This window comes from Taurulus bubalis (genome assembly GCF_910589615.1).
Source record: "Taurulus bubalis genome assembly, chromosome: 9".
NCBI classification, from domain to species: Eukaryota; Metazoa; Chordata; class Actinopteri; order Perciformes; family Cottidae; genus Taurulus; species Taurulus bubalis.
In genome coordinates, this window is record NC_136597.1 from 5,057,317 (window position 1) to 5,069,584 (window position 12,268).

At 48.1% G+C, this 12,268-nt stretch overlaps 1 protein-coding gene across 1 annotated transcript; it reads left to right on the forward strand.

The window, feature by feature from the left end:
• Positions 1–342: 342 nt before the first annotated feature.
• snrkb (SNF related kinase b) lies at positions 343–12,005 on the forward strand (the record flags this gene model as incomplete). The annotated part of the gene is made up of 4 exons (XM_079224089.1): positions 343–578; positions 1,145–1,539; positions 9,034–9,175; positions 10,919–12,005. 4 exons carry the CDS (start codon positions 343–345, stop codon positions 12,003–12,005), a joined length of 1,860 nt encoding a protein of 619 aa, XP_079080215.1.
• Positions 12,006–12,268: the final 263 nt, after the last annotated feature.

The following is a 12,268-nucleotide window of genomic DNA, read 5'->3' on the forward strand; positions in this document are numbered from 1 at the left end:
CATCACAGACGATACAAGAATCCTCTTTGACCCTCTGCCGTTCTCTTCTGGGCTACTGGAGCGTGACCTTTGTATACATCTAGTCTTCACTACTCGACTTTGAAAACAAAGATGTGAAATATCAATCTGGGACCCGAGGGCCCGAGGGCCCGAATCCTCAATGCTCTGCGTCTAACCGTGTTGTCTTTTCTTTGTCCTGCCAGGCAACTCCCCGCCACTGAAGAACTTCGCGGCCCTGCAACGAAGGAGGCCCTTGAAACAACTATTTTCCGTCTCCCCCGTTTCCTTTTTGTCCCTCTCTCCTGAAGCTCTTTCAGCCCACCCCCTTTTAATTTTTTAAACATGGACACCTCTGGAGAGAGCACCAGCGCTCAGGACGGACTCCTCAACCCCAGGAGCAGCCCCGGCCGCTCAGACCTCAGCGGGCTGTACCAGCTGGGTCGGACGTTGGGCAGAGGCCACTTCGCCGTGGTCAAGCTGGCCCGTCACGTCAGCACCCGGCAACTGGTCGCTGTCAAGATGATTGACAAGACGAAACTCGACGTGATGGCAGCGAGCCACCTCTTACAGGAAGTGAGGTAAAGGCTGCTGAAAGACGAAAGCTTGAGAAGAAAGGATTTAGGAAAAGGGTTGCAAAACAAAACAAAGTGGGAGCGCTTTGTCGATATTTTTAGGTCCAATTTAATGGGACTTCAAACGGCATGCTGGCAGTAAACCGTGTGTGATCCATCTGAGCCAAACATGGAACAAAAAACTTAATATGTAGATCGTTTTACTCTAAGCATCAGTAGAGTGATTTTCAACCAGTGTGCCTTGGGAAATATCCAATTTCACTTAATCGGTCCAAAAAATATTATTTAGTTGCCTCAAATCATTTTCCATTGTTGAACGTCTGAGCCTATAATATAGTGGCTGGCCTAGTAATTAAATACTCTTCCATGCCAGTAGGTAACGCAATAATTACCTACCATATGCTGTATTATGCTACAATGTGACATTTTGTAACTTTTTTGGTTGTTGGTGTACTGCAGGATTTTTTTTCTTTTTCGAAAATGTGCCACGGCTCAAAAAGGGTGAAACCCACTGCTCTAGTAAAAGCTCACGTTCTTATTTCCCACATCATCTCGCCATTGGACTCTTCCAGGTGCATGCGGCTGGTGCAGCATCCCAACGTGGTGCGCCTCTACGAGGTCATCGACACGCCCACCACCCTCTACCTGGTCATGGAGCTGGCGGAGGGGGGCGACCTCTACGACTACATCCTCCGCCACGAGGGGGGCGTGGCCGAGGGCACCGCCAAGCGCCACTTCGCCCAGATCGTGCGCGCCGTGGCGTACTGCCACCAGCTCCACGTGGTGCACCGGGACCTGAAACCCGAGAACGTGGTGTTCTTCCCCCAGCAGGGGGCGGTGAAGCTGACAGACTTTGGGTTCAGCAACCTGTTCCAACCCGGGACAATGTTAGCCACCAGCTGCGGGTCGCTGGCGTACTCCGCCCCGGAGATTCTGCTGGGAGAAGAGTACGACGCTCCGGCTGTGGGTGAGAAACGCTTTGAGATTTTATTTTTTATTTTGTTTTTCGCATGTGGGAGTGTTGAAACTAACAATGGTTTCCGACCTAGAAGGTCAGGACCCCCACATGGGGTCACGAGAGAAATCGGAACGGTCACAAGATGATTAACAGAATACATACTTGTGGCATATTTCCTTCCGATTTCGGAACTGCTTATAAGTGATTTTTATGATGTAAAAAATAGATGAAACCCTGGACGTGGACTTCGGTGGCCTACATGGTGTCTTCTGCGCCGCAGCGCGCTGCTGCCTGTGACGCCGTTTGTTATTGATCTTTCATGCGTGCCGGTCAGTTCGCCACGGTGACCCGATCACGCTGGATTCTGATATCGACCACATTTAAAAAAAAAAAAAAAGTGTGAACAGCCAAAACAAAACAAAAATGATTATGAGCGTAACCGAACTGTACGTGTGTGTGTGTGTGTGTGTGTGTGTGTGTGTGTGTGTGTGTGTGTGTGTGTGTGTGTGTGTGTGTGTGTGTGTGTGTGTGTGTGTGTGTGTGTGTGTGCGTGCGTGCGTGCGTGTGTGGCCACATTTGTCCCCCTTGCCCCCGGGTATTTGCTTGTGTCTTAGTGAGTGTGCTCCTGCGCTGTACACCCCTTCCGTATATCTGCTTAGATTTGTTTGTGCCTGACCGTGTGTGTGTGTGTGTGTGTGTGTGTGCAATGTCCGTAAAGGATTAGTGTGTGTGTATCTGGGTCAGTCTAAGCAAGCCAGCCAGTCCTGAGCCAACCGGGCACGTTCTGCAGTGGAACAAAACACTGCAGCTCACCACTGGTCTCTCACACTGCGTAGCAAGCATTTGTGTACGTGTGTGTGTGTGTGTGTGTGTGTGTGTGTGTGTGTGTGAGAGATAGAGAGAGGTAGCAGAAAGTGCCATGCATCACTGTTTATCCACAGCAGAAAGGCTGGTCCGTCCTGCTGTGGATCTGTGTGACACAAGAGGCCGATAGATTGCAGGATGTGACACGATCGCAACAGCAGGAAAACACACAGCATGTCGACTTCAGGGAGGTCGGTGGCCTGATCCGCGAGACTGGATCAGGGTGGATTTTTGGCAGGGTTTTGGGTTTTGGCTTTTTTATTCTGGTGACCACAAAGGCATCTGTGCCGAATACCGATTACAATACAAGTGCATCCCAACCGCAATCGGGAGCCGATCTTGTGGAAGGAGCTCCAGCGTCTGTCGTGAAAGTGTCATTTTAAGAGTTTTCACCTTGTGTTGTTTGTCTGCTTGTAATCCTCTTTGTGGGATAGAAGTAAAAAAACAAAACAGGGAGCAGTCACAAAGAAACACTTCTCACACGCAATTTCAACTTCAATGTTGATTTGTTGCCTTGGTTCTACTTCTTTTTTTTTTTCACGTGACTTCCTGTTTTCTAAAAGTGTCGACACAAAGGGGCCGTATATATTTAAACCTCCACTCCCGAGTGCACTTTTTTATTTTTGTTCCCCGTTCTATTTTAGCACGATTCTACCTGCTAATGCCACGGTTATATCATCTCTTTGTTAGAAATGTACACTTCCATCACACACACACACACACACACACACACACACACACACACACCAATAAATACATGTGTAGGCCGCTGTGTGATAATCCTGTGCTGCATGGAGGAAGAGATGTCCCTTAGTGATCTCAGCTTAGTAAGGTGACTCATAAACCTGTCTCCACACACACACACACACACACACACACACACACACACACACACACACACGTCTTTGATATTTCTGTCTCTAAACAGACTGCTGTTTAATTCACTGTGGTTCCTTCGCTGCTGGGAGTCTTTGCAGCATATGTGCACTCTGTTCCTGTGTGTGTGTGTGTGTGTGTGTGTGTGTGGCCCCTTCCCTTTGACAAAGATAAACACTGTCTGCAGTTACATAATAGCAGCCCGTTGCTGCGCTCACACGTGTGCTTTTCTCATGGTTAATGTTCGGTAATGCTATTTTGTTTCTTGGCCAAATAGTCTTTATTTTAATTAAATGTAGTACATTTTTGGTTCTAGTGATTTCTCACTGAAGATTTGAATAGAACTGGGTCAGCATGTTTCCAAAAATAATAATTACAGTTTTGGCTGCACGTGAACGCACACCGCCTGAAAACAATCTTAACATGTATTGTCGAGCTGCGACGGAGAAGTGCTCGGCCATGAAGTCACAGAACAATGACAAGATAAGGAGGGAGGGGGGCCTACATCGGTGGACTAAGTTCTGAGCAGGGGGAAGTTCTGCATTCTGGAAGTCGGCCTCTGGGCGTCAGCTACACAATGTGGTTAAAGTTAGAATCATATTCGCCCTAAAGCGCATTAAAGGTACGCAAACAATGTATCGACCTCGACAGGGCTGTTGTGTCTACAAACATTAGAAGTCCCGTAATATATGAGGAAAAGCTGCGACTCCCGGGGCCTGTTTAGTTGTTCTGTGCTCCGCTCGTCTTTATGAACTCCTAAAATAAAACAGACGGTGCAACCATTTCATTTCATGGGAGGAAAATAAAAAAAAGTTGCCTTGTAAAACAGTAAGTGGCAGATTTGGGCATTCTCCCATTCTCGTAAAGAGCGCCTTTTACAAGACGGCTCAGAGCAAGTTCGACTCGGTGGTGAAGTCTGAGGTCGTGTCGGATTGGAGCGCTCTGATGTGCTTCCCGATGTCCTTTAGGGTGTGACGTCTTCAACCGCAGCAAAGAGTCGCATTTAGAGTGACTCTCCATGCGTCCTCCCATGTATATACACCACTCATTGCTCTGCCCCAGGGAGGAAAGGGGATGGTTGCTTGTGGCTTAGCTGAGAGCAGCTCATGGAAAGTGCCCCCCTCCCCCCCCCCCTCCTCTAAACATCCCTTTTAGGAATAACTGGATAACCGGAGGGGTTAAAACCTCATTGTCAGTGTTTTCATATCAACCTCAAGGCTGCTGGACTGTTTATATCAACAAGGACTTTTCCAAAGCTTGCAAAGCCCAGAGCGCACCACACACACACACACACACACACACACACACACACACACACACACACACACACACACACACACACTAGAAGCGAGACTCTTGGCAACGAAATCCTCAAAAGGAAATTGTTCACAATATGCCATGTCTAAAACCACGCTGCATTCATTGCATAACAAAGTCTGTCCATTTTTTTTAAATTTAGGACCACTCGCACCAATTCTACAGAAGAAGGTGAGGAGAGCGCCTCTGCCTGTGAAACTAAACGATCACGCAAAAATGACTTCTGCAGCTTTCTAAAGTGTGAGGAGAAATAGGCCCATAGTTGCATGATAGGACATTTAGGATCCAGTCTTTTGGAGCTGAACCCACACTGGACACATTTCCACTCTGGAAAATCCAACGCTTTTATGTACGTACAGTACTAAGTTGCGGGAGTAGCCTTTAGATGGCACCTCTTGCAGTGCTCAAATACGACAAGATCGTAACTGCTGGTAGACAGACGAGGTATTTGTATCCCTCCACGGCAACGACCGCCGCGGGTGTTTTTTTGTCCGATTTTCTTCAAATTTGGCACAAGGATGAACTGATTAGTGTTTTGTTGCCAACGGTCAAGGTCACCGTGACCCGTACGCCCGTCCGTCGTTCTCATGAGCGCCACAACTCAACAATCCCAATGTGCATCGGGAGAATTGGCGTGAAGCCATCTGAACAGACGTGGACACAAAAGAAACGCAACTTGACTGGTTGGCACTGTTTGGAAGACGTAAACATTATCCATGGACATCACATGTTTGACGGACCAGAGTGGGATTTGCGTCCTCCCTGCTGTCGTTGCAAGGTGAATACGTGGAATCCTACAAATAGTCACAGTCTGCATCGGTTGAAGAAATGAAATGCAGGCCCACACACACACAACACATGTCCGTATAACCTTCTTCTATCAGCGTTAGAAGATAATCGTATGAGAATAATGAGACTTGTCAGGATCAGGAGATCAGAACAGGAAAAATAAATGTTCTAGTCTTAACTTGGAGGTCCCTTTGGAGCAGGGCTGATGTTGTTGACCCCCCCCTTTTGACATATTTGGTCTTGGAATGTGCACTCCAAAGGGCAGCTCCTAAAAAGGGCCACAGTCGCCCAAAGAACCGGGATCAGCTGCGCTCCTCTTTGCAGCGCTGCTGAACTCTGTGCGTGTGTGTGTGTGTGTGTGTGTTTAGTTGATGTTTGTGTGTCTGCAGGCCACAATGCATCTCTGCCATGAAGAGATTTCTGTCTTTCAGTGTGTGTTCTTTGTAAATCTTGAGAATCAATCTTCTTCACTCCTGGTAGCAGTTTCTTTTAACTTTTGTGGCTGCCTGTACTTCACTTTTGCTGCCGGATGGGATCGCGGATAAAAGCGCGCTAACGCTTCATGAACGCTGGATAATGTCACAATACTTCTCCTCAGCCTACAGGGACAGCGCCACTCGGCCTTTGCAGCTCAAATGTTCGCCATACTAGCATCTAACCTATTACACCTATGCTCTACTCATGAACCACGGAAGTTATGTCAAAGGAAGCAACTAATGTGCCTATTTTGAAGTTCATATTTGGCAACAAGCACTGCTTGCACAACACGGGTGTGTTTTCCTCTGTGAGGACAAATGTACTGCTGCGAGACTCGATACAAACCCATGACACTAATAACGTTACCTCCAGAAAAATACCTCGGTTAATGAAATCCATGCTCTACTTTTTATTTTCTTAACCGCGCTGGAAATCACCTTCGACCAACGCAGTTCTTGAGTAACCACGACCTGGATTTGTGTCGTCAGGGCGGGACTTAACCATCTCGGGCCCCTGAGCGAACGGCGCCTTGCTTTACTCGTCACTCTTTCTTACACCGATAATGTGGTGCAGGCGTTGTAGAAGAACGGTTTTACAAACGTTGCCCTGAAGGGGAGGGTTCACGTCTGCTTTCAATGCTATACGACGCCGGACCGTGTAATAAATAACAACGCATCGTAGTTCAAGCGCTGCACTCGGTGTGTCAAGTCTGATTCTGCAGCATCATTTCTCTGTTATTTTAATGTCGCGGTACAATGTGTTCCCCTGAAGTAGAAGTGCACAGGAAGTAAGGAGGCCGTACAAGCTCAGTTACATATTTCAGATGCTTTTTGTTTCAGGGGATGACGAGTAACGTAATAAAATGTTTTTCACATGTAGACGTCGTGATGAATCCACAGCTGTTTGGAGCTCTTTTAGTTGGCAGCAACGACTGAGGCCGGCCATTCGTCAGGCCTGTCCAGCGCCTCTGCACTAGTGGTGGGAACGTGTGATATTCCCCAGCCAGTGGAGGAAAGAACACTCCCTGCACTTAGTGGCTTCTCCTTGTTGCATAATACTCGTGCACGTGGGCGTGCACGTGAGTGTACATTGTGCAGCGCGGACTGAGGGCTGTTGTTTGGACCATCATGAGTGCGATGTGGGACAATGGCTGGATGTTTATCCCACATGGGGAGTGGTACGTGTGAGGATCTACGGATAGATATGGATCTCAGTGCGGGTTCTGAAAGAGGTTTTTTTTCCGTCCCCGTCTATCTCCTTTGGAGGTGATAATGGGAAAAGTTAACTCACAAAGGCAGGTGTTACACGTCATCTGGCCTTTTAATTCAAGATTTTGCTGATGATCGCTCATTAATCTCACTGTGAAGTGTCATGAAGCTGCAGTCATCTTTCTATCTGTATCCGACAGCGTGTGCATTCTGCACCCCCACGTGTTGTGTTCTCATCTTATCTGATGCTGTGTGTGTATGTGGCTTCTCAGAAAAAGATGTGATCATCAACTCTTTTTTTGTGTGGCACGAATAGCAAGATTTCCACATTTGTCCACAATCTAAGATAACAAATAAATAAAAAAAGAGCTGTACACGCACTGTTGACATGCTCACTCTTTTGAGGCTTGGAAATTTGACGTGAACAGTAACAGAGGAAAAAGTCAGGGTTCACCCCAAAAACATTTGGGTTCACCCTCTGGAAATCATGAATGCTGCCGATCCAATAGATGTCTACGTCCGGTGGACTGACTGAACAACTGAAACTAAATGTCATGGTCATTGCGGTTAGTTAAAAACGTTATATAGAAACTACATGCGTGCTGATGCAACACTGGGGAGAAAATGCAAAAGAACTGCTCTGAAGTGAAAGATATCTTCTTCTTATCTGACCTGAGTACAGCAGCCCAACAGCCAGGTGAGAAAAACAATTTGTGAGAAGAAGGAAATCTACAAATGTTCAAATTGACAGTCAAAAAGTGCAAATATAGTAATCAGGCACCATTTATTTTAAGATTAATGTGCTACTTTTTCCACTTCTTGTGTGTGGACGGCAGCGGTCCCTGTGAAACCCTACGAGGCGATGACAAGGCAGATGAAAGATTAAGATAGCAAAAACTTCGTGGGGGGAGGATAAAAAAAAGACCGAGCTCGACAATAACTGGAATTGTCCTTTAAGTCACCCGAGAAACAAATGTGATATTCGCAGAGGTCGGCATTTATTTTGCCATCTGGCTCTATTTTCTAGTGTTACATCAGGGCAGACGCACAATGTGAACAGCGTGTGCACTGTTTCTATTTCCAGTGTTCAGGGAGAAACGCAAGGAGAGACAGAAAAAGAGAAAAGAAAGAAAGAGGTAAAGCAAGATCATTCTCAGAATAGCACAACGCCACAACAGGCCCTCTGTTTGTTATGGCCCTTGTGTGCGTGTGCGTGTGCGTGTGCATGTGTGTGTCCTTGAACGGGTCGCTGCAGTGTCCTGTCCTGGTTCAGGCTGCTCCAAGTTTGCGTGGACCTCCTCTCACTGCATTTGCACGAGGAAGGAAGGAAAGGGAGGAGATGGGAAAAGAACACAGTGTCAGCACTGTCAGTCAGCAGCAGGAAGTGTGTGTGTGTGTGTGTGTGTGTGTGTGTGTGTGTGTGTGTGTGTGTGTGTGAGTGTGAGTGAGTGTGAGTCAGGGGCCAAGCCGTCTCCAGCTTAGGCCTCATGCCTCATACTAGACATTAGGACCGGTCATGCAGCCGTTGCTCACTCTCCTCTCCTCTCCGCTCCATTGAGGAATAACCTAAGTTGACGTTACGTAACGCCCGGTCGCTCTGTTGCTCACGCCGACCTCTGACCTCTCTGCCGAGGATGTGGAGGAGGAAAGAGAGTATATAAATAATGCCGTTCTTTTTTATGTATATTTTGTTGGGCAGAATCAGATTTTCACCTCGTGTTCTCCTTCAGAAAATAACTGCAGGGGTGTTTGTTTTGAGTCAAATCCAAAAAAGGGGCATTTATGCATTTATTTTGAAATATTCCTTATGTAATAAGAGGCTCGCAGAATTCTAAATATGATCTGATAGCTTGTGGGTTTCTTTTTCAAAGGCCTGACATTTATATTTAAGGCTAATTATTGTGCCTCTTTCTGTGTGTGTGTGTGTGTGTGTGTGTGTGTGTGTGTGTGTGTGTGTGTGTGTGTGTTCCAGATATCTGGTCTCTCGGGGTGATCCTGTACATGTTGGTGTGTGGGGCCCCTCCCTTCCAGGAAACCAACGACAGCGAGACTCTGGTCATGATCCTGGACTGCCGCTACCGCGTCCCCGAACACGTCTCCGCCGGCTGCAGAGAGTGAGTACCAGAGTCACACTCGGGTTAGAACGAGGCCGATAAGATCACAGTTTACCTCTCTGTAGAAAGAAAAAAACAAAGATTGTGTCATCGTTGCATGTTTAGTTAAAAAAAAAAATATATTAAATTGATTCATGCATTTAAAGGCTCATTCGGCTCCGGGACATGTTTGTGCTGTGGCATAGATGCGTTGGACGACCCCGTGTTAAGAAGCTGCTGACCGTAAAATCATCTCATTACTGTGCGTTTCACTGGATAATGATCGTGTCATAGTTATCCCAGAAGCTCCTCCACCCTGCTGCTAATGCAGTTCTTGCTAAAACATTTTAAAAATTTTTTAAAAAATGACATTCTTGGCCGAAAACAGTGAGCGTGGTCTATCTAGCCGTAGATTTGCCTTTTTGCTTTCTTTAGGACAAAACTTCTGACCGTGATTTAATCCCATCTGAGGCTCACAGACACTCACTCCCTCTCTTCACTTTCACTCCTCACAACGTCCAACCAAAACACACACACACACACACACACACACACACACTCCGCTACAAAGCACTACAGCATTCACATCACATACAGCTGGATCTGCTGCTGCGTCTGCAGCTTGGCAGAGTGAATGAAAAACTCCAAACACTTTTATCAAGTCCAAATTCAGATTTGCATTCAGAACGCCCTTTTTTTTGTTTTTTTTTTACATTTGGAAGTAATAGCCAAATCTTGAAAAGTTTCAATATTAATGTTATCATTTTCATTACAACGTGTTTGTTATCGTTTGGAGGCTGTTTCAGTCGACGCCCCTCAGACCTAAAACCAGCCCTGTCTCTACTGCTCACTATGAATTAATCATTTCTAATTGGTTAATCCCTCCACCCGTGTTCTGCTCCTGTTCCGGGCTGTTTTAATCTAATTAATTAATCATTTTTGACATATACTGCTGAGCATTTAGTGAGGACTGAAGCCCACAATCGTCTCTACTGGTTTTCCAACATACTGGACGGGTGAAATAGGTAATAACCAGCTCTTTAAAATAATCTCACACCAATCAAATGACAAGAAGACCAGAAGCAGCAATGGCCTGAAGAATGTTTAGTCAAATCAACAGCCGTTTTACTGAGCCTTTTTTTTTATATATATATCCATTGATATGAAATATTTTTTTTAAAGATTTCAACCGTAATAAATGGGCTCAGGAGCAAACAACCAGAGACGGGAAAGGAAAGTGAGAGAGTCTTGCGAGATGCACCAACACGTTGTTGTCTTTTCTTTGGCTTTGTTGACAGTGAAAAGAAATATAGAACAAAACCAACCTCATCCTTTTAAAAGCTTAGACGGGGAAAATACCGAAACATGACAAAGTGTTGAGTGTTTTACATTATGCATCGTTAAAATAAAGAAAGAAAAAATAGAACTAAATGAATGAACGCCTTTATACACCGAAGGAACATAAATACGCTCAACCAAGGGCTTTGTTCCATGATCTGCAGCCGCGAACACGTCCTGGAGTATCTGAACCAGCTCTAGTCATATGACTTGCCCGCAGGTCACATGATGGTGCGTACGGTTTTCCCAAAAGGAGCCGATGAGAACAGAACAACCTTCCGGACACAGTGAACTCATTTAGGTTCAAAGCAGCGATGACCTTTTACAGATATTAATCGGATCATGATCCAGGATGTGACGCAAATATACAGAGCAAGCAAACTGCCGCTTCTGTTACAATAATCCTCTCTGTCGTTTCCCCGTCAGCCTGATCTCCAGGATGCTCCAGAAGGACCCGTCCCACCGCGCCTCGCTCGAGGAGATCGAGGCTCACGATTGGCTGCAGGGGCTCGACGACGCCCTGCTCAGCCCCGAGGCCCCGCCCCACTGGCTCTCAGGGGCCCTCTCTCCCAGCTCTCCCCGCTGCGGAGCACCGGAGTGCGGGGACCTGCTCGCGGCGCGGCCCCCGCCTCAGCAGGCTTTCCCCGGCCCCTGGCAGCCCAGCATCAGCTTCACCCTCCGTCCACCTCCGGCCGAGGAGCCTCCGGTCGCCAAGAACATCGCCGCGCTACAGCAGATCTGTGAGGAGGAGGAAGAAGAGGAAGATGAAGAGGAGGAGGTAGAGGAGGTGCAGGTGGAGGGTGTTTTGGCAAAAGAGGGTGAGTGTTTGGCATCTTTGTTCGTGGCCGAGCCGGAAAGAGAAGCTGAGGAGATGCCTGATGGTGCAGACGATCAAGAGTGCAGAGAGGAGGAACAAACAGAAGAACGAGGCGGCTTAGTGGAGATTGTGGAGGAGGAAGAGGGAGAGGAGGAGCAGGAAGAAGTGGAATTGGAGAAAGAAGGCAGTGAGTGTGTGATCTCAGACCAGCCGGGGAGTCACGGAGACAAACCGGTCGCTCAGACACCCGACGTCCCACCATCGTCTCTGCCTGCTCTGGGGGTTCCGTGCTGCCGAGGGCCGCCGGACGCCACGGGCCCCGAGGAAGAACGGGGCGAGGAGACGGAACCCAACAACAACACCGACAAACCTCCCCCTCTCCTCCATGAGTCCCTCGCGCCCGCGTCCTCCCCCGGACTCGCTCTGAACGGGGAGGAGTCGCAAAAAGCGGAGCGGGGCGAGAAGACGGAGGAGGGCGCGAGGGAGGAGGGCGCGAGGGAGGAGGGCGCGAGGGAGGACCCCTCAGCGGAGCGGCCCCAACCCCACAACGCGTCGGGGAAGCGGCACAGCCTCAAGCTGCGTGAGAGACTCTTTCAGTTCCCCCTGTGCGAGAAGGCCCTGGCCTTCAACATACCGACGCACAACAAGCCCAAGATCCTGCCGCTGGCTCAGTACAACTGCTGCCACGTGCTGTGAGCGGGAAACCCCCCGGCCTGCGTGCTGACTGTTGAGCAGCGGGCAGACGGCTGGTGTCCGGGCGCGCCCCTCGTCCGAAACCCGCCGGCGTGCAAAGACAGCGGGACGTGTACAGCTTCATACCTACAAACACCTCCAGCGTTGTGCTCGTGTGATGGACGTCGTGTTAAGCTAGCGGTGGTGTACAGCACAGTAGTCGGGCGTAGAATTACAACGAGTAGACGGCGTCCAATCGGTTGCTTAGAAACGATACCGGGGACGCC